The sequence below is a fragment of the Gopherus flavomarginatus genome, chromosome 3 (assembly GCF_025201925.1).
Source record: "Gopherus flavomarginatus isolate rGopFla2 chromosome 3, rGopFla2.mat.asm, whole genome shotgun sequence".
Lineage (NCBI taxonomy): Eukaryota > Metazoa > Chordata > Testudines > Testudinidae > Gopherus > Gopherus flavomarginatus.
The window spans coordinates 127223948-127249588 of NC_066619.1; the positions used below are offsets into that span (position 1 = coordinate 127223948).

The 25641-nt window shown below is 40.5% G+C and overlaps 1 protein-coding gene across 2 annotated transcripts in view; it reads left to right on the forward strand.

Moving 5' to 3' along the window:
- Window positions 1-25641, forward strand: part of RNF38 (ring finger protein 38) — a 219225-nt gene that overhangs the window by 141559 nt on the left and 52025 nt on the right. For both annotated transcript variants that reach the window (XM_050943104.1, XM_050943105.1), the window contains one exon: window positions 17960-18153. In XM_050943104.1, the coding sequence (XP_050799061.1) occupies window positions 18047-18153 (107 nt within the window). In that variant the 5' untranslated portion in view covers window positions 17960-18046. The remainder of the gene's footprint in view (window positions 1-17959; window positions 18154-25641) is intronic.

The window sequence follows — 25641 nt, forward strand, 5'->3', positions numbered from 1 at the left end:
ATTCCACAGTTTGGAAATTTGTGGAGTCTAAAAAGAATTAGAACAGTTCTCAAAATTGAATGTTCCCTTATTCTTTTGAAACCCACTATCTATAAAACACTTTGTTCTCTTTGCACCAGATTTCCCTCCTTCCCTTCTCCGTTAGTTTTTAATATTGGCAAAGGAAACGGCATCAGTAATGCTTAATTTCAGCTTTAACAGAGAAATGACCACACTCTCCATAATAAATTACAGATTTTATTTTAAATTGTTTAAATTTAACTTCGTCCTGACATACCAGAATTGGAGTTCAGGATTCTGTATATATTCAAGAACTACTGTTAGCATCATCTCCTCTGTATTGATTTAAGGTGGTGATATCAAAAACATGGACACTTGAATTCCGATCTTGGTAGGTAACTTGAAGATGAGCTGTTATGAAACTGTAAATATTCTTATAATTACACAAAAACACATTTTGGTAGCTTTTTCTGTATAGCTTTTAAAACTGCAGTTCCTTCAGAGGGATAAATAGTTTAAGTATTTAGTGATGAGATGTCAAGTACTGCTTTCTAGCATAGTGTGTTTAATTTTAATTTTTCAGGAAATTCTTGCAAAAGGTGCAGTTTTTATTTTCAGACTATTTAGTTTACATCATACCATCCATATCTTACTGAAATTGATTTAAATGTTTCAAGAATGAGACTATAAATAGAGATTTAAAGTACCAAATTTAGCCAGTCTTCATAAAAACAGATTGCATGCCTTTCTTTACTTTTAATCTTGGGGTTTTTATTATTATTATTATGAAGCAGTGTTTTTAACAAATGTTTTTAAGGAGGTATGGTTGATTATCCAAATCAAAGTAATAAAAAGTATAATTTATGGAAAATACTAGGTAACCGTCTCTAATTGGAAAAATCCACCTTGATATAACATTAAAATAAACACACTTTACCTTTTGTTTCTATTTAGCAGTATTGACATTGGTTTAATTCATTTCTTTGAAAAAATAAGGAATGCAAAATGTTTTTATATTTCAAAAGATTTGAATTGCTGTTTGCATGCAGCAATTTGTATTTAAAAGGAATCCATTCAATGTTCTGCTTTTGACATGCAAATACCGTTGAAATTCAATTTGAAGAACTTTGATGAGATTGCCATGCTTTTCTTTAAATCGTATAAGTTGCTTTAGCATTACAAAAATAGTTGCTTCAGATGTAATGCATGTGTTCCATCTTTATATGTAGTGCCCTTTTTGTTTGAGTATATACATAGAAAATTATTAAATACATAACCTTGGTGATTACAATTTGCTGATTCTTTTTTGTTTAAGGATATTTATGCATTATAGTGCGCTGAATGGGAAACACTTTTTTTTAATCTAAAAATTGTAACAGTTCCTATGTTGTCTCATCTTTTTTCACATGCAGCAATTAAATATTTTAGTTTTTAAATGTAAAATAACTGACAACCAGAAAACAGTTTTTTAAAATGTTAATGTAATGGACCAGTGCCCTAAATGGTGATTATTTTTTAATTTTATTGTTAACTTTTTAAAAAGTTTATTTGGTTTTGAATTATAGTTAAGTCTTGAACATGCAGTTCAGTATAACTTGCAACGTATGAGAAGAATTGGCATTGCTAAAGCAGCAGCAGTGCCAACAGAAATCCAGATAATATTCAAGGTTTAATAAGTGACACAATTTGTATGCAAGGTACCAGTGTGTTCTGATGGTGGGTGAGATGAGGGGACACATCTCATTTTACCTTTTTGGAATGCTTATTTGCTGTAGGAGAATGAGTTTTGGTGCTGAATGTCTTATTTTGTTAAACATTTTTGAAAGAATAACTGTATGTTCCAGAATATTAAAATGCTATGTTGCCATTTTTATGGGCATTTGAAAATGCAGTTTTAGGACCAGCCAGCAGAGGACATAAGTCCTTATGCTCATGACCTGAAGTGTCAGTAAATCTCAGTTAAATATATAAACTAAAAATGATCTATTGATGAGACACAAAAAAGTAGATACTGTTGAGCTTTCTTGATATAACTATTCAAAATGTGAACAATGAATAGTTCAAATTTGAAATGTAAGTGATGCTACAGTATGCATCAAACAGAAAATATTCTATTTTTAAACCACGTTTTCTTTTATTATATGTACATTTTCACCTATTCTAATATCAAAAGAAGATTTTAATTCATAGCGATTAATAAGCAAATTGGCATATGTAAAGTGCTAATCTGGCACAATGAATTTTATATTTAGACTGTAGTTAATGCTGTATCTTGATTTCCATTCTAAGTCTGATTTTTAACTTCATCATAACATTCTTTAAGCAAGACTTCTTTCTAATTACTGTCTGTTGCATGTATTCCAGCTGGGGCAGATCTCTCGACCTGCACATATTTTTATGCTTTTTCTGTGCAAGTCCTGCATTGCTGCATGGGAGTTGCCATTCTCCTGCTGCCTAAGAATAAGCCCCAGCATGGATGGAGAAGCCATTGATTGGGACTTGATTGCTTCTGCACTGTTATTAATCGACCTGATTTGTGCAGCTTTTCCTTTGGTAGCACTGCAGAGTGCTATTCCCAGTGATGGGTAGTCTCATTGTGTGGTAATGGCCAACAGAAGTGCTGAATAAGTGGCCTGGGAAAGGAAAACAGTTCAGAGTTGACAGAAGCCACAAGCATGCTTTGCAGGGGAAGATCCAACATTGCTAAATCATATGAAACCTATGTCTACCCTACAAGTCATGCAGCTGCGCTGCTGTGTAGACCAGGGATCGGCAACCTTTAGCATGCAGCCTGCCAGGGTAAGCCCCTTGGTGGGCCATGCCAGTCTGTTTACCTGCCGTGTCCGCAGATTTGGCTGATTGCGGCTCCCACTGGCTGTGGTTTGCTGTTCCAGGCGAATGGGGGCTGCAGGAAGGCTGTCAGCACATCCCTTGGCTTTAAGTTCACTTAACTTGTTAAATTAGGTGTTAGTTTGCATTTTACCTTTTATTTCTTTGTAACCAATTCTGACTTTTATACCTCATTGCATGAATCACTTAAAATCTATCTGTAGTTGATATATTCGTTTTATTATTTTTATCTAATCCAATGTGTGTTTGGATGGGAGTGTTTGAGAAGCTTCATTTGAAGTAACAGGATTTATGCATATCATTTTCTGTTAATGACATGGTGGACTTTTTATGAGCTTGTATTGTCCAGAAGGAAGGAGCTGGGCAGTTCAAGATGCACATTTTTGGGAACAAGTCTGGGACTGGGAATATGCTGATGTAACTCTGCAAAATAATTCAAGACTGGCTAGCTAAGAGCATTCAGATGACTGTGCTGGGAATAGTTTACATGCTAGAGGCTATGTGAGTGCAGACCAGGAGTGGTTGGTTGCACAATGAAGCAGTGTAAAATGCTCCCCAGGTTGGAGAACTGAGGCAACACAGTCCAGATTGTACCCTGGGGAATGTGTCACAATGTTTTAGGTATAGACCAGGCCTGAGTTGTGGAGGAGGAAGGGTTCGTTGGGGGATGGGAACCTGAGGGGGGGAGTTGTGTGAGGGGTGACTGGGGAGTAAGATGTAAGATAAAAGAAAATAAGCAACCACGTAAAGAAGTAGAGCTAAAGTATGTTCCTTTATCAGACAATCCTATACCAGAAACAAGCCCAACCAGACAAAATTCCAGCAATGCTCCTGTTATAAATAAGAATCTAATATTACTGCTGCTACTCCCCAACAGCCAAAGTCCTGTTAGGATCCAGGGGTGAAGTTCCTGTCCCTTTTAGCTGAAACAGGATTACCTTTTGTATTTAGGTTCTCTTAGTGGTTTTGGAGGAGTACATTAGAATTTCTTTTTTTCTTCAGTGTGCCCCCTGTTCCCCTGGATCCCTCAACTTTACCTGTCTCCATCTTCAGCTCAGGAAACTCAACAATTTGACACTCGCTGTCAGTCAGCACTCAGAAAATGGGAGCCATCTCCCACTTCCCTCTAGTATGAACTGAGTGTTTGTTCCAGATGTCTTATTCCTGGGACCCAGTAGGCTGTGGTGGAGTGAGTATGTATGTTGCCAGTTTGACCCGAGGTGGCTGAATCTCTTCGTAAAATACCAGAAGTTGAGCATGCAGTCTGTTTCACTTAGCAGCCATAAATCCAGTTGGACTATCTTGTATCTGTCGTCCTGAAGGAAGCATACTGTGTAATATTACTAGCCTAGGAACAGTCACTTTATTCACAAACTCCTAAACTTGCAATTTTGTTCACTACCACAAGAACCTTGCTTTTAAATTTAAGTTTATTGCCTATATTTGCCTTTCTTAGTAGCTCTGTTTAAGGCTTATTTAGGGCTAGAATTTTGAGAGCATATTAAAAGGAAATGTCTTGTTTTATTTATAGATCAAGAGCTTTTCACCTGTCACGCTGAGATTTAATGATTGCACTTTTTTTCCTTTCACACCCACAATAAAGAAAAAATAAATAGTAATGTTAATAAGTACATTGTTCTACCACAAAAAAAAACCTTTATCTAATTTGGTTTGTAGAAAAGGTGTATATATTTAAGGACACTGGCAGTGCACTCTGGCATTATGTTAGATATGTGATGGATAGAAAACGGATGGACTTCCTTCTTTATGGTGGGTCCGAGGGGACTGACAGCTTATATACAGTAAAGGGGGAACATTAAAGACATGTAAAAATAAGAACATTGAGTTACATTATGCAGAATAAAAATAAATAAATTTAGGAATATAGACCTTTATGCTTCATGATATAAACTCCTAGCTTCTTGCTAACCTTATTAGCAGTTGGTTTATATCATAATTGTCCATGACATGATTTCATATTCCAGCTGTGTCTATACTGGCAATAGAACGATACATTTTTTTTCTTTCAGAGGTGTTCCCTTGCATCCCCCTCGAAGCAAAACTTTTAATGTGACAAATGCCAGTGTGAACAGCACGTTGTTGGCAGGAGTGCTCTTCTGTTGACAAGGCAAACTCCGCTCATTGAGGGTAGAAGTTTTTTGTTGGCAGGAGACCTGACAAACAGTGGGTTCACTGTGTGACTTTAAGCATCATGGCTGTGGTGGCACAGTCATGTCTCTAAAAGCTGTGTAGTGTAAACATAGCCACCGCTGCCTTCTAGGACACCTGGCACTGTCAGGGACAGAATAGACCTCTGGACTGGTGTGACCCAGTATGACACTATTTATTGCTGATTAATGGATACTGATCCATAGTAAATGGCCTTATTCTGCAGATTTTTTTCTTGAGCTAATCTTCACAAATATTTTGCTGTTTGCAATGATGTTGTATCCATGTTGGTCCCAGGATATTAGAGACACAAGGTGGGTAAGGTAATATCTTTTATTGGACGAAATTCTGTGGGTGTGAGACAAGCTTTCAAGCAGTAGGCTGTAGAGGTGTTAACCTCCCACTTCACCTTGTATTTAGGTGTGACATTCTGAATACCTTTCCCAGACCTGAAAAGCGCTGTGCAAATTTGAAATATTTTGCTAGCAGACCATTGTTTTCCTACAATATTGTTTTCAAAGACTAGTTTGAACAATGTTTTCCATGTATCAAAACTGTCTCACTTCTCAGTGAATATTTTACCTCCTGGAGAGAGAAGTACCTGTCTCCATCTTTCTTCTCCTGTTGCCTCTATGTTCTAATAGTGAGATCACAAGATCAAAAAGCTTTGCAGGGACATGTTACTGGCATTAATATCAATAGTTTGTTTTTTTGTAGACTAGTTTTTTCCTGAGCCTTGTGAGCGTGGCTCATCTTGTTGCGGAATTATGCACATTGACCAATACCAGTCAGCTGCCAAAACAGGACTCTTTTGCCAAGAGGTAAAAATGCACTCAGGCGTGAATCCTAGAAAGTAGGTGAAAAAGACCTGCTTGGAGGGGGTCTGAATACTCTTCTGAGCATGTGATCGTGGAGGCCAGTGTGCCAGAGATTAAGGGATTTAAGCAGTTGGATTTCTTGTTGAACCCGTGTTGTACTCCATCTTTCCCCACTTCCTCCATCCTCAAACTCAGGAGTACATTGGCAGAAAAGGGGTACTCAACTAGTGGTAATACAGGCCTCACTGGGCCATCATGGCAGGTTCATAGGAAGTGGCCAAGAAAAGCCAGGATGTCATAATTTTAAAAAATATCTGGATTTATCAAAACGGAACTTTGTTCCCCACTGTGGTTTTGGGTGACCCCCACAGAACCACTTTTGCTATGGCTAATGAAGCCAAATACACAGATGTTGTCTTTTCAGTTGTACACCTTGCAGATGAGGGTGATGATGCTGTTTGCTTCTTGAGACATAGGCACCTGCTCCATGAGGCCTGTTAGGTGGATAGTTTTCCTTGTTTCTATGTCACAGAGACCCCTTTTGAGTGTTTAAGATTTGTCCCACTCTCACCACTGGCACATTTAAGTTGGTGAACAGACATACAGATTCTCATTTTCTGCTTCTGTATAGAGGAGAAGCTAGGGTCTCCACTTGTGATTCTCCCTCACTCACCTAAAGGAGGACTTTTAGCATGAGTACCAGTAGGGGAAAAGGTTTGTAAAGGGTTTCGGAGAGAAAGCTGATGTTCCATGAAGCACTCAGTGCTGAAGTGGAACCTAGTGCTAAAACCAAAAGGGGTGGAGGGGACTCCTGATTTGGCATGGTACACAGTGACACACCCCTTTTTTAATCTCTAACATCTATGAAATCAGTAGCAACAAAACAAAGATGACTTTCAGGTTCCAGGAGTGATCTTTTTGTGGCAGAACCTTGCTTTCTCGGTGGAAATGTCTTGACGTGTGATGATGGGTCAGAGAGGAATGTGTAATGATTGAAATATTTGCCAGTTGCAGTTTTGCATAACATATGTAGAAGCAAAAATGTTGTTCTGCAGTGGAGTTAGGGGCAGCAGGACTTGACACCACTGAAGTGCAGTAGACCAGACAAACTGTTTTCACAAGAGCTGTTGCTTCTGTTAGCACATCTTTGTTGTTAGTGTGCGGTATACCTTAAAAATGCTGGGCACATAATTTCAAACTGATAGGGGCAAATTGAGGATGGATCGTGTAGATCTGCAAACTAAATATTACAGTTGTGTTTTTGTGAAGGCATTTCTTGTTACCTTGTTGCTGCTTTCTCTGTCTTGTATGTTAAGTTTTATCAGTTATCCCACTGACTTGATTTGTATGGTGTGGTAATTACATATATTGATGGGGAAATAATTAGTAATTGCAGCTTTATGAAGGATCTGTGCTTTGGTGGTGGACTTCAGCTGTCTGTGCTAGTTTCTCATGATTTATTAACTTGTATTAATTAGGTTGAAGGAGTTTAAGGTCAATATAGCAAATCATATCCTTATAAAGAGAACATAAATCATGCCGTATTTTAGTCTTTCAGAATTCACTTGTATAATAAGCATGGAAGCCAGCTACAATGTCCAGTTAGGATAACAGATTTGGCCACAGTAGCAATAGGGGTTGTATAATAAGAGGACTTAATGCATGGCTTGGAGATTCCAGTTTTCTTTGCCTCATTCATGTGATGGGTTGGAATGTCTTTGGAATGGGCATAAGGGAGCTGGAAGTTTGGGGCAGTCCAATATGTGGTGGGGGTCTGAGTCAGTGGTATAGATTAGACAAGTGGTGGAAGAACAGGTGCAGGGCTTAGGTATATGATAGCACAACTATCTCTTTAGCCTTTACATTAAATATTCCTCTCTGGAATTCAGGCCTCAAGTCTGATTTCCCTCTTGTTTGTGAAATAGTCCAGCATATGTTATCTTCCTATCTGAACCTAGCCTGTTTACATAAAATAAGTAGTTCTGGTCTAGTCCTCCCTGACCTGTAGTATTCTGTCGGACTTTTTTCATCTCCCCTTGGATGTCCAGGAAAAGTTCTTGTTTGCTTTTTAGTTTCTCTTGCTCTCTGGTCAGTGTTCCACCACTTGGCATCTTGTGCCCAAGGCCCCCACCCTCTTCCCTTCTCCAGGAATTCCTTGGTGTGATACTGGTCACTACAGTGAAAAATAGAGAGGACGAGGTGTTAATTTATAGCACTTACTTGTCGATGCTTTGAAATACCAAGGAATGCAATAAAAGTAACCATTTTAGTTCATTCTCAGTTCACATACCATCCTACAAGATGTTAAATGAGAGATTGATAAAATTAGATTTCTCACATACAGGTAATAAGTGTGGGCTATAAAGGCAGATGAGGGGGAAGGATCGCTGTGAGTGTAGCCTATGGAAGGGGACATTTTTCAGACCCAGGAAGGGACGCCGACTTTCTTTGAAAGTGCAGAGGGGAAGGCTGTTAAGTTTACATTCATGGGCTTATATCAGAGGCCCAGGTCTGGGAATGACTTGGTTATGAGAGCTTCTGTGGGAGTGTACTGAAATATGCATTGCCCCAGATTTGATGGGCAGGCTACAACTGGCTTTTGTAAATGATTTGCAGACACAGCTTCAAGGCCTGGGGGGAAATATGGGCTAAGATTAATTGATCTCTGAAGAAATCTAGCATGTCTTTGGTGTCTGGCAGCAGGTAGGAAGGGGAGAGCAATTATACCTTCAACCCTCATGAGCTGTGTTGTACTGTAGTTTGCTATCAAATTATACCTGACTGTTTTTCATGCATTAAATAGAAAGGTAAGGATGAAATATGATTGTAGGTAGATAAGAACAGCATGCTAACTAGCTGCCCCAGTCAGACATGGGGGATGATGGATAAAATATAATGCAAATGCTTTGTTCATAGTGGTTTTGTGAAATAAAATGATCTTGTTTTCAGTTTGCATATTATGTATACAGCTTTTTATTGTGGGGTGATTCTGCTGGGATGGACACTGGGGAAAATGTTTGGGGTTCTAGTGAAAACTTTTGCCTACATGCAAAATGACATCCACCCATTTAACACTGATAATGTCAAGCATCAGTCTTCAGCATTGTTGTTTCCCAGATTTCTCCCTGACTCTGCATGTATATATTTAGGATTATGGTCACACCAATCTTTCCTCTCACATTTTTCCAAACTAAATCTCACTTTATTTTATACCCACATTTTGTGTTGGTCCTCTTGTATTTCCATTGTGATCGATGTTAACAACTTTCTAATTTAGTAACATATGCAAATCTTGTCATATGTTTACTTTTCTCTCCAGATTAATAGAGATTTTATCAAAGCAGTGCTAACATCAGTCCCACTGGTACTCCACTGTACACTCCCTAGCACTATAGGATTTTTTACACTGCCAATCAAATGTAAGCTTAGTAGAAAGTTTGAGGGGCTCAGTTACTATAGTGGTGGTGGGCATACTACAAGTATCTACACAGATACTAGATATTGTCATTTATCATTTTTTGTCTTTAAGTCAGTTTTCATTGTACGCAAGTGATCCTACCCAAACCATTGTGAATTTATATTTTAATTAGGATTGAGACCATATCAAATGCTTTATTAAAAACCAAATGTAGGACATCTGTTTGTCACTTCCTCCACTAATTTCATAATTCTGTTTTTAAAAATCAGTCTCATCCTCTCACTTATTAATTTTATTTGTTTACTTATTTGGCTAGCACTTGGCTTGTATGTTTTTTGCTGTCTGTATCTGCTTCGTACAGGTCTGAGTGCGGTTTGACTCATTTTTATCCTTAACGACACTTTAAAAATGTAGAATGTTCCTTACCAGTGAATTCCCCCTTACTCACCCTTCCCTTCCCCAAAAAGAAAGTTTCCTGACTTTTTTCCAGGTTCTGGATCCTCCAGGCTGACAGATGGTTTCACCTGGTCAGCTGCTCAGTATAGTAGGATGTGACAGAATTGAATGCCTACGTTACTGTTTGCTTGGCCCTGTGTCCAATGAGAAAATGCAAGCAGGTATTGCAGAGAAAATGGTTGTTCTTACTCTAGCGTGCCTTTCAATGGCATGCTTTTTAAAATCTTATCCTTCGACTAAGCTCTAAGTTATCCTCCCGAGGGACACTATATTCAGAGGGTGGAAATGGTGCAGTGTTGAGTTCTTTATGTAATGCAGCTTATTTGTTTAAATTAGTTTATATGTCTGCGAGGGATATTATAGCATTTGAGACTAAACTAAAGGTGGATGGAGATTTTCAGGGAAGGGAACATTTTAACACCACTGGAAAGAGCAGAAGCATTCCCAGGGATACATCGATCCCAGAACTCGCTCCCGTCGACTCCGGAACTCCACCAGGGCAAGAGGCAGAAGTGGAGTTGACAGGGGAGTGGCAGCCGTCGATCCCTCACCACGAGGATGTGAAGTAAGTCAATGTAAGTTGATCTAAGATACATCAACTTCAGCTACGCTATTCTCATAGCTGAAATTGCGTATCTTAGATCGATTTCCCCCACCCCCGTGTAGACGAGCCTAAGGGAGTTGGAGAGGAGCAGACACCCTGTAAAGTTGTCACCTGTTGAAAGTCTTGCTGGATCACCTTGATTTGTCTGGGGTGGATCTCAAGCTGAAAATACTTTCAGGTTGACAGAACATCTTTGTGTCAGGACTTGTCCTTGCAGGAAAAACTTCTAAAGATTGCAGTTTGAGGAAGCAGAGTGACTAGAGTGAAGGAGGAGTAATGCAGTAACAGATGCAAATAGAAGAGGAATCTGATCTTGTTCTTTGATTTGAACCACTTTTTGAATTCAAGACCAAACTTGGGTGGTCTTGTGACAACAGGAATTAGGAATCCTGCTGAAACAGCACCCTTAACCTGTGTGGAAAAGGATGTACATTCCATTGTTCTGTAGTGACCACCTCAGACCAACTAAATATCAGGATTAATAGGCTCTGAAGCAGCCTCATATAGCCTTTTCTAGACGGCATAAAGGTTTACACACTGCATGATCTTTATGTAGAATGGGCTATCCAAGAGGAACTCCCTGATTGCAGCCTTCAACTACCTGAAGGGGGGTTCCAAAGAGGGTGGTGGAGCTCAGCTGTTCTCACTGATGGCAGATTACAGAACAAAGAGCAATGGTCTCAAGTTGCAGTGGGGGAGGTCTAGGTTGGATATTAGGAAAAAACTTTTTCACTAGGAGGGTGGTGAAGCACTGGAATGGGTTCCCTAGGGGAGGTGGTGGAATCTCCATCTTTAGAGGTTTTTAAGGCCCTTCTTGACAAAGCCCTGGCTGGGAGGATTTAGTTGGGGTGGGCCTGCTTTGAGCAGAGGGTTGGACTAAAGCCCTCCTGAGGTCCCCTCCAACCCTAATCTTCTGATTTTTCTGTGATTAAAATCTACCTTTTATGTTAAACTTGTTACTCGTTTATAATATAACCCAGTTTGTGCAATTCATATGGGGGGTTGAGGGGAGGGTAAGAGGCTGTACATACCATCCTCCACATTGAGGGAGGAGGAAGATTTCATAATATACCTTTGGGTCTGCACTCCAAGGGAGGTGGGCACCTGAGTGCTGGGGCAAGTCCCTTAAGTGGAGTGTTCCCAGAGTTGATCTCAGTGTTTGTGGTGTTCTATAGTTGACAGTGGCCCTGAGTGTTAGAGGAGGTTTTAATAGCCTGGCTCAGCAAGACAGGTTAAAGGGGGCCCAGGCTGGCAGAACAGGCGGGCTCAGTGGTATCTCAGCACATCAGGTGGCATCCTGAAGGGGGGCAACCCGTCACACCTTCCTTAAAAAAAAAAAAAAAACGATAAAAAGAAAACTTGGGTAAAATGGAAGGAAAAAGGGACAGAAGGAGGACAGGAAAGAGGGTAGCTTTAATATTCTGCTGTCTAGTAAGTCAGCTACCTGGTCATTGGTTAATTCAGTAGTTTGATAAAATCAGCTTTTCCTCACTGCTGTACCACAAACACCCAGATAATGTTAAAACTTCTTAAAGGAGCTCTTTTTACAGTGCTGCCACGTGATGTTGAATATCTGCAAACACAAGACTCTTGCCGTGTTATCAGTACTCCAGGAAGATAACTTTATCGCTTTTAAATTCAGATTTAGTGCTTCTAATTTGGTTCAGAAAAATCTGAATTTGGAATATTTGGCTGTTAATTTCTTACAAAGCATATGGCTGCCTATAAATCTTCATAAACTTTATTTTTTAGTCTCTGATGCAGATTGCAATTTAATTACCAAGCCCTGCTAGGTTATGTATTCTGATAATGTAGTGCAGACTATGGCTGAGCTGTAAAACTGCTAAGTGCAGGTATCTTCATCTGTGCAAAAACTGACATGAATCAGATTTATTTTGTAAAACTCCATCTTTCCACTGAATAATTAATTCATAGTGGAGAATAAAATAAATATATTACACTATATTTTTTTGTGATTATGTTGAGGTCTAATGTAGAAGTAGTAGTTTTATATAGCTTGATAGCCCTGAATTTGCAGGACGGGGAAGATTCAGGATCTGTTTTAATCTAAGATCTGGGATGCATTTCTTTTAAAATTAAAAACCTGAAAATTTTGTGAAATACAAAACCTTATATTAAAGAGACACTTGCTAAAACCAGTGAAAAGCCGGCTCATAATTGACAAAGAGGTCAGCATCCGTGTTGGTGTCCTGTCAGTAGCATTTTTGGCTCCTGTTGGTCTGTGAGATGAGCAATACTCCATGAGCAGCGACGATAGATATCTGCTCAAGTAGAAAATTTAGGGTTTCCCTGCAGGTTTCTCACAGTTTCTGCTATGTTCTGTATGAGCTAAGCCAGGGGTGGCCAAACTTACTGACCCTCTGAACCACATACGACAATCTTCAGAAGTTTGAGAGCCAGGGTGTGCCTGCTGGGGTTCAGGGCTTCTGCCCCACAGGAGGCATCTGTGGGTCTCGGGGCTTCAGTCCCACTCCTGCTGAAGCCCCAAGATCTGTCAGGCGCAACCCACAGGGCTGAAGCCCTGAGATCCACCACTCTGCTGAGTAGAAACCCATACCCCACCACCCTGCTGCAAGGCAGAAGTCTCGAGCTCTATCTCTTCCCCTCCTCTCCCTTTCCCCCGGTCTAGTAGGTGGAGAATGCGGGGGGAGTAGAGGGGATTCCGGTAGCTGCACTTTAACTGTAAAAGAGTCACATGTGGCTCACGAGCCGCAGTTTGGCCGCCCCTGAGCTAAGCATTCATTTTAAAAATTACTAATTTCTGATTGTAACGCCAGAATACAAATCAATGCAATATTGTCTTGAGTCTTGCAAGTTGAAAATGAGGTACAAATGTCTCGGTGTAATTCAGTTTAACTGGTTGTCAGGAGATCATAATCGGATTCAAAGTTCAACATAGTTAACTTCTTCATGTACTTTTTCATGTCATGTTTTCCTGTAGGAGAAACACCTACCTCTAATGGTCTTTATCCATTAAGCCTGGACATACCTGTAACATCTTTGATTCCTTTTATTTGAAAGATCTTTCTTTAGGAAGAGGCTTCACATTTTTAATGTATAAATATTTATTTATTTATTTGGAGGCGTTACAGTGCTTAAAGTAAAGTGATATTCTGATGTATGTCATCAGTTTCTTTAAAAAACTCTCATGGGACTATGCAAATTTGTGTACAGAATTGTATAAACTATATTCAGAAACATTTTTTCCGTCTCTAGTCTGTCTGCATGCCAGTGCAAGCCAAAAACAAGTACGCTCAGTGGACTCAAGTGGGCTTTGACCCCTGACATCTTGCAGCCTAATCAAGGATTGTGGCCCTAAACCTACAAACTGGATAAGTGTAGTCCAAAAGCAGCAATCAGGCCTTGCTTACACTGGCGCTTTACAGCGCTGCAACTTTCTTGCTCAGGGATGTGAAAAAACACCCCCCTGAGCGCAGCAAGTTACAGTGCTGTAAAGCACCAGTGTAAACGGTGCCCCAGTGCTGTAAGCTAATCCCCACGGGGAAGTGGAGTACCTGCAGCGCTGGGAGAGCTCTCTCCCAGTGCTGGTGCCGTGACCACACTCGCACTTCAAAGCGCTGCCGCGGGAGCGCTCCCACAGCAGCGCTGTACAGCTGCAAGTGTAGCCATACCTTTAGTCTCTTCTGTCGGGTATTGCTGCCCTGCTTTACTGCTGTCAGGAATTCACTCTCAGCTCTTCAGCCTCCTTTAGCCACATGGCCTGGGGAAGAGCCTATGTTGATCTCCTTCCCTCCAAGTGGAGTCCCTTAGCTGTCTTACTCTGTGGGTATTTGGAGGTGGCTCCCTTCTGCCTCCTAGCAGCATCTACCATCATTTACCCTAAATCTGCAGGACCCAGCTGTGCGAGTATGTGCAGGGGATCAGGGAGGCAGAGGCATCTTAGGCCTTGTCTTAAGTTTTGTAACATTTTCAAGCTGTCAGCTGGCGCACACAGCTACTGAGATACAGAAAGCTCCATGTAACCTTTACAATTTAAGGGGGAAAGGAGACCACATCAAATGTTATGACAATATTATTGTCTTGGTAAAAACATCTGCTTTTGTAAAAAGTCTAAACTAGCAACTTACCCTTTCTCATAAGAGCACAAAGATGAGCGGCATTAACATAAATCATATAGAATGGCTGTAAAAAGTATTCAAAAGCATAACGAATGGTCGCGTCAACAACGTATCGGGATTCCACTCCAATTCATACTAAATAGTATAAGAGAAGGATGCATTTTACAAATGGGTTTAATTCTTTGCTAGATAATGTCATGGCTCACTACTGGTGTGTCTACATGATAAGGTATCATAGTGCACATTTACAAGGGAAGGGATATAGATTTGCTCGGGGAACGTTAATTGTGATTTTCCTGACTCTTGTGGATTTAATTTCAATCCTAATTCTGCCTTGGCATAAACTTCATCTTTCAGTGGTAACATGGGATTCCTGTCATGAAGTCTTTCTGACATTGGTGCTTTGATGTATGAAATGTGCTGTGTTTTGTGCAGATGTTGTTTGCACTCCTAGAAATTCATGTTTGAATCAGTGCAATCTTTTAGTTTCTGGCTTTTGTCGTATCAATTTTTAATTTATGTAACTAATAAAAATAAACTGCATCTTCCACAGCTATCGGGCCAGTGTCATTCTGTTCTTGCTGCTTGTTTGGCCGCAGCAAAATCAGACAACGCAGAATGGCCTGTCAGCAAAGGAGGTAGTCCAGGGACTCTGAGCTGGCCTGTTAAATATTGGCATGAAATTTGAGGAGATGTAAATGTTGCAACAAATGACATACTGTACAAATATAGCACTGCATTTGCCAACTTAAGGTATTATAGACTGCAATATTATACTGTTTGTAGCTAGCTCTGCCATGAGTTCAGTGTAGTTGAAATGTAAATAGATCTTAATTTGTATGGGATGTTTCTGCCACTAATTCCATGTTACTCTTTGCAATATGTTCTTGTAACCCTGTTACAATCATCTCATGAGAATTGGTTTCTTAATTAAAGCCAAGAAAAAGCACCAATGTTTTTTTCTTAATGACACTAATTTATGAAGAAGTTAGGACTTAGCTTTAGGTTATTTTTTTTCCAGCTCAGAAAAACATAATTAGGTTTTAAAAGCATGCTTTTATATGTAGTTCAGAAAACGATTTTATCATTATTTTCTTTCTAATGGACAAGTTGGGATGGAAATACTGTTGATTAACATAGAAGGCAATTAGCACATATTATGGAGTTTGGAGTAGATATACTAAATAATAATTTGGAATGATGAAGGGTAACCGCCTAGCAGCTTGATAGTTTGGTACATCTCTGTCATCTCCTATAAACTCATGAGCTGTCTTTTGTGTTTGGAGTGCATCTCTTCAGAGACAAAATAATCAAAAGAACCAGTATTCCAGGATAAATATGCTTTTTTGGACATTTGGAGAGGTAGGGGGTGGGGGAAGGGGTATTTAAGCATAAATTTAGTGCTAAGGAAAGGTGCCAGATACATGGCATTACCAATCAAAGTTTATTAGCCAAACAGTAGTTTGAAAACTCCCCACTGTCACCAACAGAGGTGAATACAATGAATACCTGTTACCATTCACTAAGCTTTGCCCCCTCTGCCAGCTTACTGAATCCTTTCATCTCATCCTCCCATCTGCACCTGTTTGTTTTCGTATGGTTCTCTATAGCCTCCAAGCGTGCCTGGCCTTTTTGCCCTATTGACCTATCGGTACATATACCTCTCTGGATCTGACCCACTCACCTTAAGCATACAAGTTCCTGTTTCCAAAACTGTCTTTGAAAACTCTCATTTTGGCCACGAACCATAGAACCCTGCCTTCATGACTTGCCTCATTCTTCACAACACTAACTTTAAACATAAATTTAAAAACAAAGTAGGAACTTGAAGCATGTCAAAGGTACTGCTCAGGTACTGCTTACTGTGCTTTTATGCTGCACCCTTTTCTCCTTCCTTATCTCTAGTAAAGTCAGGCAGTTGGTGGTCTGATCTGGAAGAGGTTTTGAATGTATAGTGTTGAGGGAGGCCAAAGAAGCAACTAAATCAGTGAAATGATGATAATGGGAAATGTCAATTACCAGCATCCAAACATCACAACAGGGCAAGGTTTAGGGAAATGGTTGCTTGATTTACTAGAGGACTTCTTGGAATACCTAGTCCTAAAGCACACAAGAGGAAAGGTGGTTTTTTTTACTTACTCTTAACTTTTGACCAACTCCTGTATCTCAAAGTAACTGTAGCCTTACAGCTATTAGTGATTATAAATGAAGTACTGCATCCTCAGGGAGGAATTTCATATAAAAAATAAACCTGTCACTATGCACTTAGCTTTAGAAAGGGAGATTGAGGAGGGAAGGGAGCTGATCAAAAAGGCCCTGAGGTCAAAACTTAGGAAAGTAAAATCTTTAGCCTATAATAGATATGAAGACTGTGCATATCCCTAAACTGAAAAGGAAATGGGAAGGTAAAAGAGATGTGGTTAGTTGTCAGAGATGAAGAGAGTATTCAAGCTAAACCAAGTATTCTTCTGAAAATGTAAATGCAAAATTAGTGAAACTAATAAAAATAACATAAACCATGGCAGATGAAATATATACATATGTTTATTTTATGAAGGCAGGGATTTTTGAAGAGTTAAATAGCCACAGAGAGATGCAGTTTTAAAATATATGTGAAGCAGAAAGCTTGCAAAGAATGAGTAGGTCAACTGGACTATCAGAGAGTAAAAAATGAAATTGAGACAGACAAGGCTGTAGCAGAGAAGCTGAATTTTCTCGGCATCAGTTGCCTTTCCACAGAAGATGTTGGGAGATAGTTACCCAATACCTATTCTGTCAGGTAATAAAATTTGAGGTGTTGTCAACACAGGAGGTGTTGGAGCAATTTGGCCTCCTGTAGTCAATTAGAATTCTTTGTGTCAGCAAAATAGGTGGTCAGATAGGAAAAAGGTATCCAATCAGATAACTTTTTAAAGTAAAAATTACATTGACATAGCTGACACTTTTGTCAAATTCTTTTTACACTTGTTAATTGCCAGTCTTGTGCTAACAAGTTAAAGGACAAGCTGAGCTGAGTTAGCAGAACTAAAATTGCCTGCAGTACAAATCACATATCTAATAAGCTGTATCGTGATCATCCTCCTGGTGGATATGAGGTGCGCATGCTGAGCTAGAACTCCATATGGCAGACTATTTAATGATTGACAAATGTGGATCCCATTGGCATGAAATTGGTGATTAGCCAGCAACATTTTTGGAAGAGCCCATATATCCAAAAAAAGCCCTCACTCTCTTGAAACAGACATTTTTTAGCTTTGTGTCTCTGGTAACTTTGTTTCTACCTCAACATTAGAATTTTTTTAAATACTGCACTGAATTCTGTAATAAAAATGTATTTGGGGTGGGAAAGCTGTAAAATAATTGTAGAATCCATTGCCTTCATGATGTGACAACTAGATATTTAACTTCAAGTGGTATTTTGTTTTGAATGTATAGAGTCTGCTTCTGTTTTATTTCCCCACAGATGTAAACTGAAGTAGTAATACAGAACAGTGTGTCTGTGGTATGAATCACTCAGGTGCGTTTATTTTTTACATTTGCATAGAGTGAAGATAGTCCGAGTCCTAAGAGACAACGCCTTTCTCATTCAGTCTTTGACTATACAGCAGCATCACCAGCCCCATCACCGCCAATGCGACCATGGGAGATGACATCAAATAGGCAGCCTCCTTCAGCTCGACCCAACCAACATCACTTCTCAGGGGAACGATGCAACACACCTGCACGCAACAGGAGGAGGTAAATGGATTAGTCAGATTGTGGAGTGCTTTCTTGCTAGCTTGTCTGCTGATTCAGGCGAGACCTTTTTCAAGGTAGCAGTGATTCATTAGCATTAGAAGTGAAGTATTCGTAGCAGAAGACTCCTAGTTATACAAGACTATGTGATAAATACTAATTTTGAAAGCTGTGTTAATAGATATTTGCTGTTATCACTGCTGAAAACTGGTATTGGAAGTAATTCATGAGGTCAGTGTACTGTCTTCCTATAATTTCGTGTGGACATGTACAGTTGTAGAGGGGGAATTTCAGTAAGGACTTGGCTACACTGGAGAGTTGCAGCGCTGGTGGTGGTTTTACAGCGCTGCAACTTAGTTACTGTCCAGACCTGGAAGGCACATCCAGCGCTGCAACTCCCTGGCTGCAGCGCTGGCTGTACACCTGGTCTGTAACAATTGCAGCGCTGGTGATGCAGCTATGCTTATCAAGCGTGGCCACCAAAAGCGCTGTTATTGGCCTCCAGGGTATTAGGAGGTATCCCAAAATGCCTGCTCACAACAAACCAGAAGAATGGCTGAACTCCGAGCTCCCCCGAGCTGCTTATCTAAAAAACAAACACAGCTCCTGTTTGCTGGAGCGAGTGGAGGCAGGCAGGGGAATTGCTTTGGAAGGTTCACAGCTGTTTGCTTGAAGAGAGAAGTCACAGGTGGGGGGGGGAGTCCGTGTTGAGTAGCTGCTTATGTGGTCTGAAGGCTATTTAGGAGTGCATAATTTGCATTTAGTGAATAAGAGAGGGGTGGGGGAAGATCTCAAAACTTTTAAATTGATTTCAGGTTGGTGATGTGTATGTTCCAGTCCTTAGAACTTGCAAGGCAGGGAGCTGACGGATCCAAAAATCCACTCTCTCTCTCTCCCCCACGTTCCCCCTCACTCCCCTCTTTTGAAAAGCACGTTGCAGCCACTTGAATGCTGGGATAGCTGCCCACAATGCACCACTCCCAACAGCTCTGCAAATGTGGCCACACTGCAGCGCTGGTAGCTGTCAGTGTGGCCACACTGCAGTGCTTTCCCTACACAGCTGTACGAAGACAGCTGTAACTCCCAGCACTGTACAACTGTAAGTGTAGCCATATCCTAAGAATCTGTTTATTGCTCTAATACTGTACATTACATTAGTGTGTTGTACACACACACACTGTGTCAGAAAGTCAACCAAAAACTAAAGATTCCTATTTCTGGACAGGCTAGTACCCAGGGCCAGCTTTAGGCCGATTCTCTTGAATTGGGCCCCGTGCCCTAAAGAAAAGCGCTTAACTTAGGCGCCTTTTTAATTTTTACTCACCCAGCGGCACTCTGGGACTTCGGTGACGTGTCCTTCAGTCGCTCCGGGTCTTCAGCAGCATTTTGGCGGCGGGTCCTTCATTGCTGCGGAAGACCCGGAGCGAAAACCCGGAGTGCTGCCAGGTGAGTCATCCCTGCCGGGGCCCAATTGAAACTATTCGAATCGGGCCCTGCACTTCCTAAAACCGGCTCTGCTACTACCAGTAGTATAGACTCAGGCCTGGTCTACACTACGCGTTTAAACCGATTTTAGCAGCGTTAAACCGATATAACGCTGTACCTGTGCACACTACGAGTCCCTTTATATCGATATAAAGGGCTCTTTAAATCGGTTTTTGTACTCCTCCCCGGCGAGAGGAGTAGCGCTAAAATTGGTATTACCATATCGGATTAGGGTTAGTGTGACCGCAAATTGACGGTATTGGCCTCCGGGTGGTATCCCACAGTGCACCGCTCTGGACAGCAATCTCAGCTCGGATGCAATGGCCAGGTAAACAGGAAAAGCCCTGCGAAATTTTGATTTTCATTTCCTGTTTGCCCAGCGTGGCGCTCTGATCAGCACGAGTGGCAATACAGTCCCAAATCCAAGAAGAGCTCCAGCAAGGACCGTATGGGAGATACTGGATCTGACCGCTGTATGGGGAGACAAATCTGTTCTATCAGAGCTCCGTTACAGAAAACGAAATGCCAAAGCGTTTGAAAAAAAAAAAGTTACAGGCTACACAGTGCTGCGTGACAAGCGTAACGGGAAGCCAGAGACTCAAACGGACGCTCATGGAGGGAGGGATGGGGGACTGAGGGACTCCAGCTATCCCACAGTCCACAGCAGTCTCCGAAAACTATTTGCATTCTTGGCTGAGCTCCCAATGCCTGTATGTTCAAACACGTTGTCCAGCGTGGTTCAGGGAATAGCTCATCAATATCGTAGCAGTGGGATGCTGGGCTCCTCTTCCCCACACTGCTTAATGTCCTGCCTGGACTATCATAGCACCGGGAGGCTGCCTCCCCCTCATTTTATGTCACTAAAAACTCGGTGTTTCTTATTCCTGCATTCTTTATTACTTCATGACACAAATGGGGGGGACACTGCCACGGTAGCCCGGGAAGGTTGGGGGAGGAGGGAAGCAACGGGTGGGGTTGTTGCAGGGGCACCCCCTGTGAATGTCATGTAGCTCATCATTTCTGCGGGATCTGACACAGAGCAGCTGTGCTCTCTGATACACTGGTTCTCTAGTACACTTGCCCCATATTCTAGGCAGGACTGACTCTATTTTTAGAAACCATAAAGGAGGGATTGACTCGGAGAGTCATTCCCAGTTTTGCTTTTGCGCCCCCGGCCGATCTCAGCCAGGGGCACCCATGTTAGCAGCAGACAGCACAGAAGGACAGATAACCGTCATCTCATTGCCAAATTACACTGGCAGCAGACGGTACAGAACGACTGGTAACCATCTCTGCTATCATGCAAAAGCAAATGAATGCTGCTGTGTAGCGCTGGAGTATCGCCTCTGTCCGTGGCATCCAGTACACATACGGTGACTGTAAAAAAAAAAAAAAAAAAAAAAAAAAAAAAAAAAAAAAGGCTGAACTGGCTCCATGGTTGCCGTGCTATCGCGTCTGCCAGGGCAATCCAGGGAAAAAGGGCGCAAAATGATTGTCTGCCGTTGCTTTCCCGGAGAAAGGAATGACTGATGACATTTACCCAGAACCACCTGCAACAATGATTTTTGCCCCATCAGCCACTGGGCTCTCAACCCAGAATTCCAATGGGCAGAGGAGACTGCGGGAACTATGGGATAGCTATGGAATAGCTACCCACAGTGCAACGCTCCGGAAATCGACGCTAGCCTCGGACCATGGGTGCACACCGCCGAATTAATGTGCTTAGTGTGGCCGCGTGCACTCGACTTTATACAATCTGTTTTATAAAACCCGGTTTATGTAAAGTCGGAATAATCCTATAGTGTAGACATACCCTAATTATTTTTATAGTGCAATAAATGTACATGACACTTACAACTTTGTCCGTCTCTAATAAACGTATAATCTAATTTCAAATGAGAATGAATAAAACAGGCAAGGTTGATGCAAGTTGTATCATGTGATTGCTTAGATGTGTGGTGCATGTATTGCAAGAGTTTACATTTTTATCTTAGTTTAGTTTTGGGCTATGGTTCATAAGCCTCTTTGAAGCAGAGTTTTTGGAATAAGCTCAAGTAGTCATGGAAGAATAGAGTTTTGAGTGGCCATGTTGAACTGGTGCCTGCACCAGTGCGTTGTAAAGCTTAAAAATAAAGACCTTTTCACTATTCTAGTTAATTATCGCAAACACAAGCGTTTGTTCTCTCACAATAGGATTTGGAACTGTTTTTGTCACCTAACATGAGCTTAAAACATATTTCCCTATGTTCATTTCAGAAAAAGTGATTCTTTACGTTCTCCAACTTTAGGAGAAGCCATACATTTTTATGAATGCAAAAGCAGGCTTTAGAGACCAGAAACAGACTCTTCTATCCCCAAAGTTAAAAATTGTCAATTGGCATTCTGTTAGTTTATTGAAGCTGTAGCACATTGTTACGTATTGTTAAATAAGTCTTTAGGGTCACAAGTCCTGGAAGATTTGGGTCACAACTTGCAAAATTATATTTGTTTTCATACAGCCAGCAGTCAGAACTAATAATGCGAGTCAATGAGTTGATTTCTTGGATTATTGCATAGAGAGAGGCAACGTGGTCCAGTGGATAGGCAGTTGTCTTGTGACTCAGGAGACCTGTATTTTATTCTCAGTTCTTCAACTGCCCTTGAACTGTGAATCTCTGTTTTGCCCCCTTGTCCTCTATCTTGTCTGTTTAGACTAACCTCCTCAGAACAGGAACTCTCTGTACAGTGCCTAGCACAGTGGGCCTCAAACTTGCATGGGGTTTCCAGGCACCATCGTAATACAAATAAAAAGTAGATTACTAATAAAATAAGCTCAATAGGCTTTTACATAATTCTATTGTATCTTGATTTGTCGTGTGTTAGTAATGTTGCTTTATTTTATTTACTTAATTGTATTTTATTTAATTTTAATTAATAATATTAGTTATGGATATTAGTATGGGTTTTGGCTTGCCAATTAGTTTGATCAGAAGACAGTTTGTTCTGAATTAGGCTTTACAAAGTTTATAAAAGGACCTTTGGGGGTATGGCAGGAAGCTTACACTGAGACAGATATAGTTATAAAGATCTTTTATTAAAATTAATGAAATAGTAAGCAAATGGTAAAATGGTTCGAATTAGAGTTACAATTGTATTACTGTTATTTTAGAGATACATATGATGATGCAATACTATGTGCTGCAAACTTTAATACTTACACTTTTGTTGTTAATAATCTGGAGTTGGAAAATACAGGGCCATGCCTGTGGCAGTTCCGTTTTTACACCTCTAGCGGAGGAAGCTAAATGCGGAGTTATTAAAGCTGTTTAATCTTTAACTTAATAAATTTTAAACTGAAATAGGGTATAGGGAAACCAAGCTTAGTCTAGTCCCTTAAACTTACAGTCTGAAAAGAAATAAAGTACGGCCTGTTAATAGCTGTAGTAGATGGGTAGCATTGATACGCTGTTGAAGGTGGAAGCAAATTAAGAGTAGACAGGAGTAGATAAGTGGGTAGATTGCTTCTCTAATGATGAGATGCATTGCCTTTTTATAGAGCATTGGTTGGAAATCCTTCCTCTTATGCCCAAATTTTATTCTTTCCCCACAAAAATGTTAGGGTACACTTACCCCATAGGCTAATATGTATGTGCATATAAATAACAGGTATGTATGCATTTGTGGTGTACTTGTTAGGTCAGTAAAAAAATTCCCTTTGCCATTTTTCATTGTTTATTGGTTTATGCAAAAAGATTCTAAACATTTGTGTAGGTGTTTTGTTTATTTTTACTTTTTTGGGTAAGGGCCCCAAAATGTGCTAACTTTGCCTTAGCTTAACATACAGGGTTTTGGCCTGTGGGTCTCTTGCATTACAGCCAAACTATATGCATTTATAAGCCTATTACATCAAATACTTAAATTTGTGTATAAAAAAAATGGAAACAAGCGAATTAATTCTTAGGGCTACACTGTTTAAAAGTGAAGTTAATTTGCCCTTCTTCTGATGAACTTCCTTCAAGTTTTATCAGGTTTAGACTCAGTCACTGTGTATTTCCATCAGTCTGTTGCCCATGTAACAAAACCTGTGCATGCTCTGACTGGAGACTGTTTTGAAGCTGTCGGTCACCAAGTGGCTAGCAAATAAATCAGTTCTGCCAACACCAAGCATTTTAAAAAAAAGCAGGACCCCAGAAAATCTTGATTCAAAATTAGTTTTTGTTTATTAGTCTGCCTTCTTCCCTCTGCAACTCAAAAATCAGCTGTCATCCCAATTTGTGATTTATTTAGGTTTGACATTCACCCTTGTGGATCCAAGGGTGGAATTCTCTCAGCTGCAGGGAAAGGGTCTCCATGGTTTGCCCTCTACTATTTGGGAAGATGGAGCTACCATTTTTTCCCCTTTCGTCCTTTCCCTGCCACACTTCAGCTTCCATCCCCATTCTTCCTGCCTCCCCTGATGTATAACACACCACTTTCCCTCTGCCTTCTCCTCAGTCTTGTACCCTCATGTTCCTCCATATCAGCTCCATGGCAGTAGCTTTGATACTCTGCTCCCTGACTAAGAACAATAAAAAAGTTACGGGGGGATGGGGGGAGAGAAGAGTACTTATACTGAACAGCTCAATACAGTGAATTGGAATCTCCAGTTACAGACCTCTGTGATTGTTGTTACTAGCTAAGAATTGCATGCATCTGGTTATAGTTATTTGTTGCTCCGTTTCCTCAATCTTGTTTCATTTGTTTGGTCCACAAGTTATGCCTTGTCTTGTAAGGTTTTAGAGACAAAGACTGTCATTTACTATTTTTATGTGTTACCCAGCACAATGGGGCCCAAACTGGTTGAGGCCTATGAGCCCTACTGCAATATGAATGTTAAGTGCAGGTTGTGAGTACTTTGCATGAAGCATTCCCAATAATTCCAAGTTAGTCATCTGCTAGAGCTACACATCTGGACGTTATGTCAGAGTTTCACCTAAGGAAAGGGACATTTCTTTGCAATTCTGACCTGTATCTGATCACCTAGGAGAAGTCTGTTTGCACCAAGTTCTGTTTTTTTCAGAGTACTATGTTCTGTACTGCCCATAAATCAGTATGTAGAAAAGTGCCCAAAAAGTGTTGAAAGTTTTTGTTATGCCTTGTTTCCTTCTGGATAATTAACAGAAGTAAAGCTTGACCATTGGGACTACTTATGGAAAGGTAAAGGCAGAAATGAAGCTAAAAAAGCTACTGTGTCTAAAAATAAATAGCAGGGGAAACTAGGGCATCTCTATTTGTTTAGTTTTTTCAAAATGTTGAAACTGCCATCAGTGTTATAAGTAATTATAAGCAGAGTTGGTAACAACACGTTGTTAAGGTTGCTTGACAGTTCCTATTATAAGACACTGGCAAAGTTATAAGCAACTGAAAACAAACTTAAATAATTTGAGCTGAAATTTTCTATTCTGGGTGTGTGTGTCTCAGGATGATTTTTTTGTGTGGGGGGGGAGGGAGAGGGGAGAGATTTCAACCAAAACAATTTTTTTTCTTTTTTTGGAGAATGAGGTGAGAGGAAAATAATGTTGTTTTTGTCCATGTTAAAACAGTCTGGTGTCTTTTTATTTGAGGAAAAAGTGCCCCCATGCTTTGCAGCGGAGACTTGAAATTTGGCCAGGGGATGGCCTATGTCAAATTTGCCTTTTCCTGTTCTTGTGAAAATCTGCCCAAATTTGGCCAAATTATAAGACTTGGAAAAGTGCAGTTTGCATATGCTCTTGCTAGAACAAAACCGCTTCCCAAAGATTTTGTTTGCAATGGGCATGCTCCAGAGACCAGGCAAGTCACTTAAACTAAACTTCTTACAGGTAGTCATTAATTGCTCATTTTCTGAGCGCTGACTTCAGACCCTGGCATCTGATTAGCAGAAGGCCTGAGCACTCTCAGTTGCAAATAAAGTCAATAGGATCTGTGCTTTGATCACCAAAAGAGCTATGTTATGCTCCATAATCCAGTTTTAGGTGTCTCAAATTGGGCATCCAAAATGAGTGGATA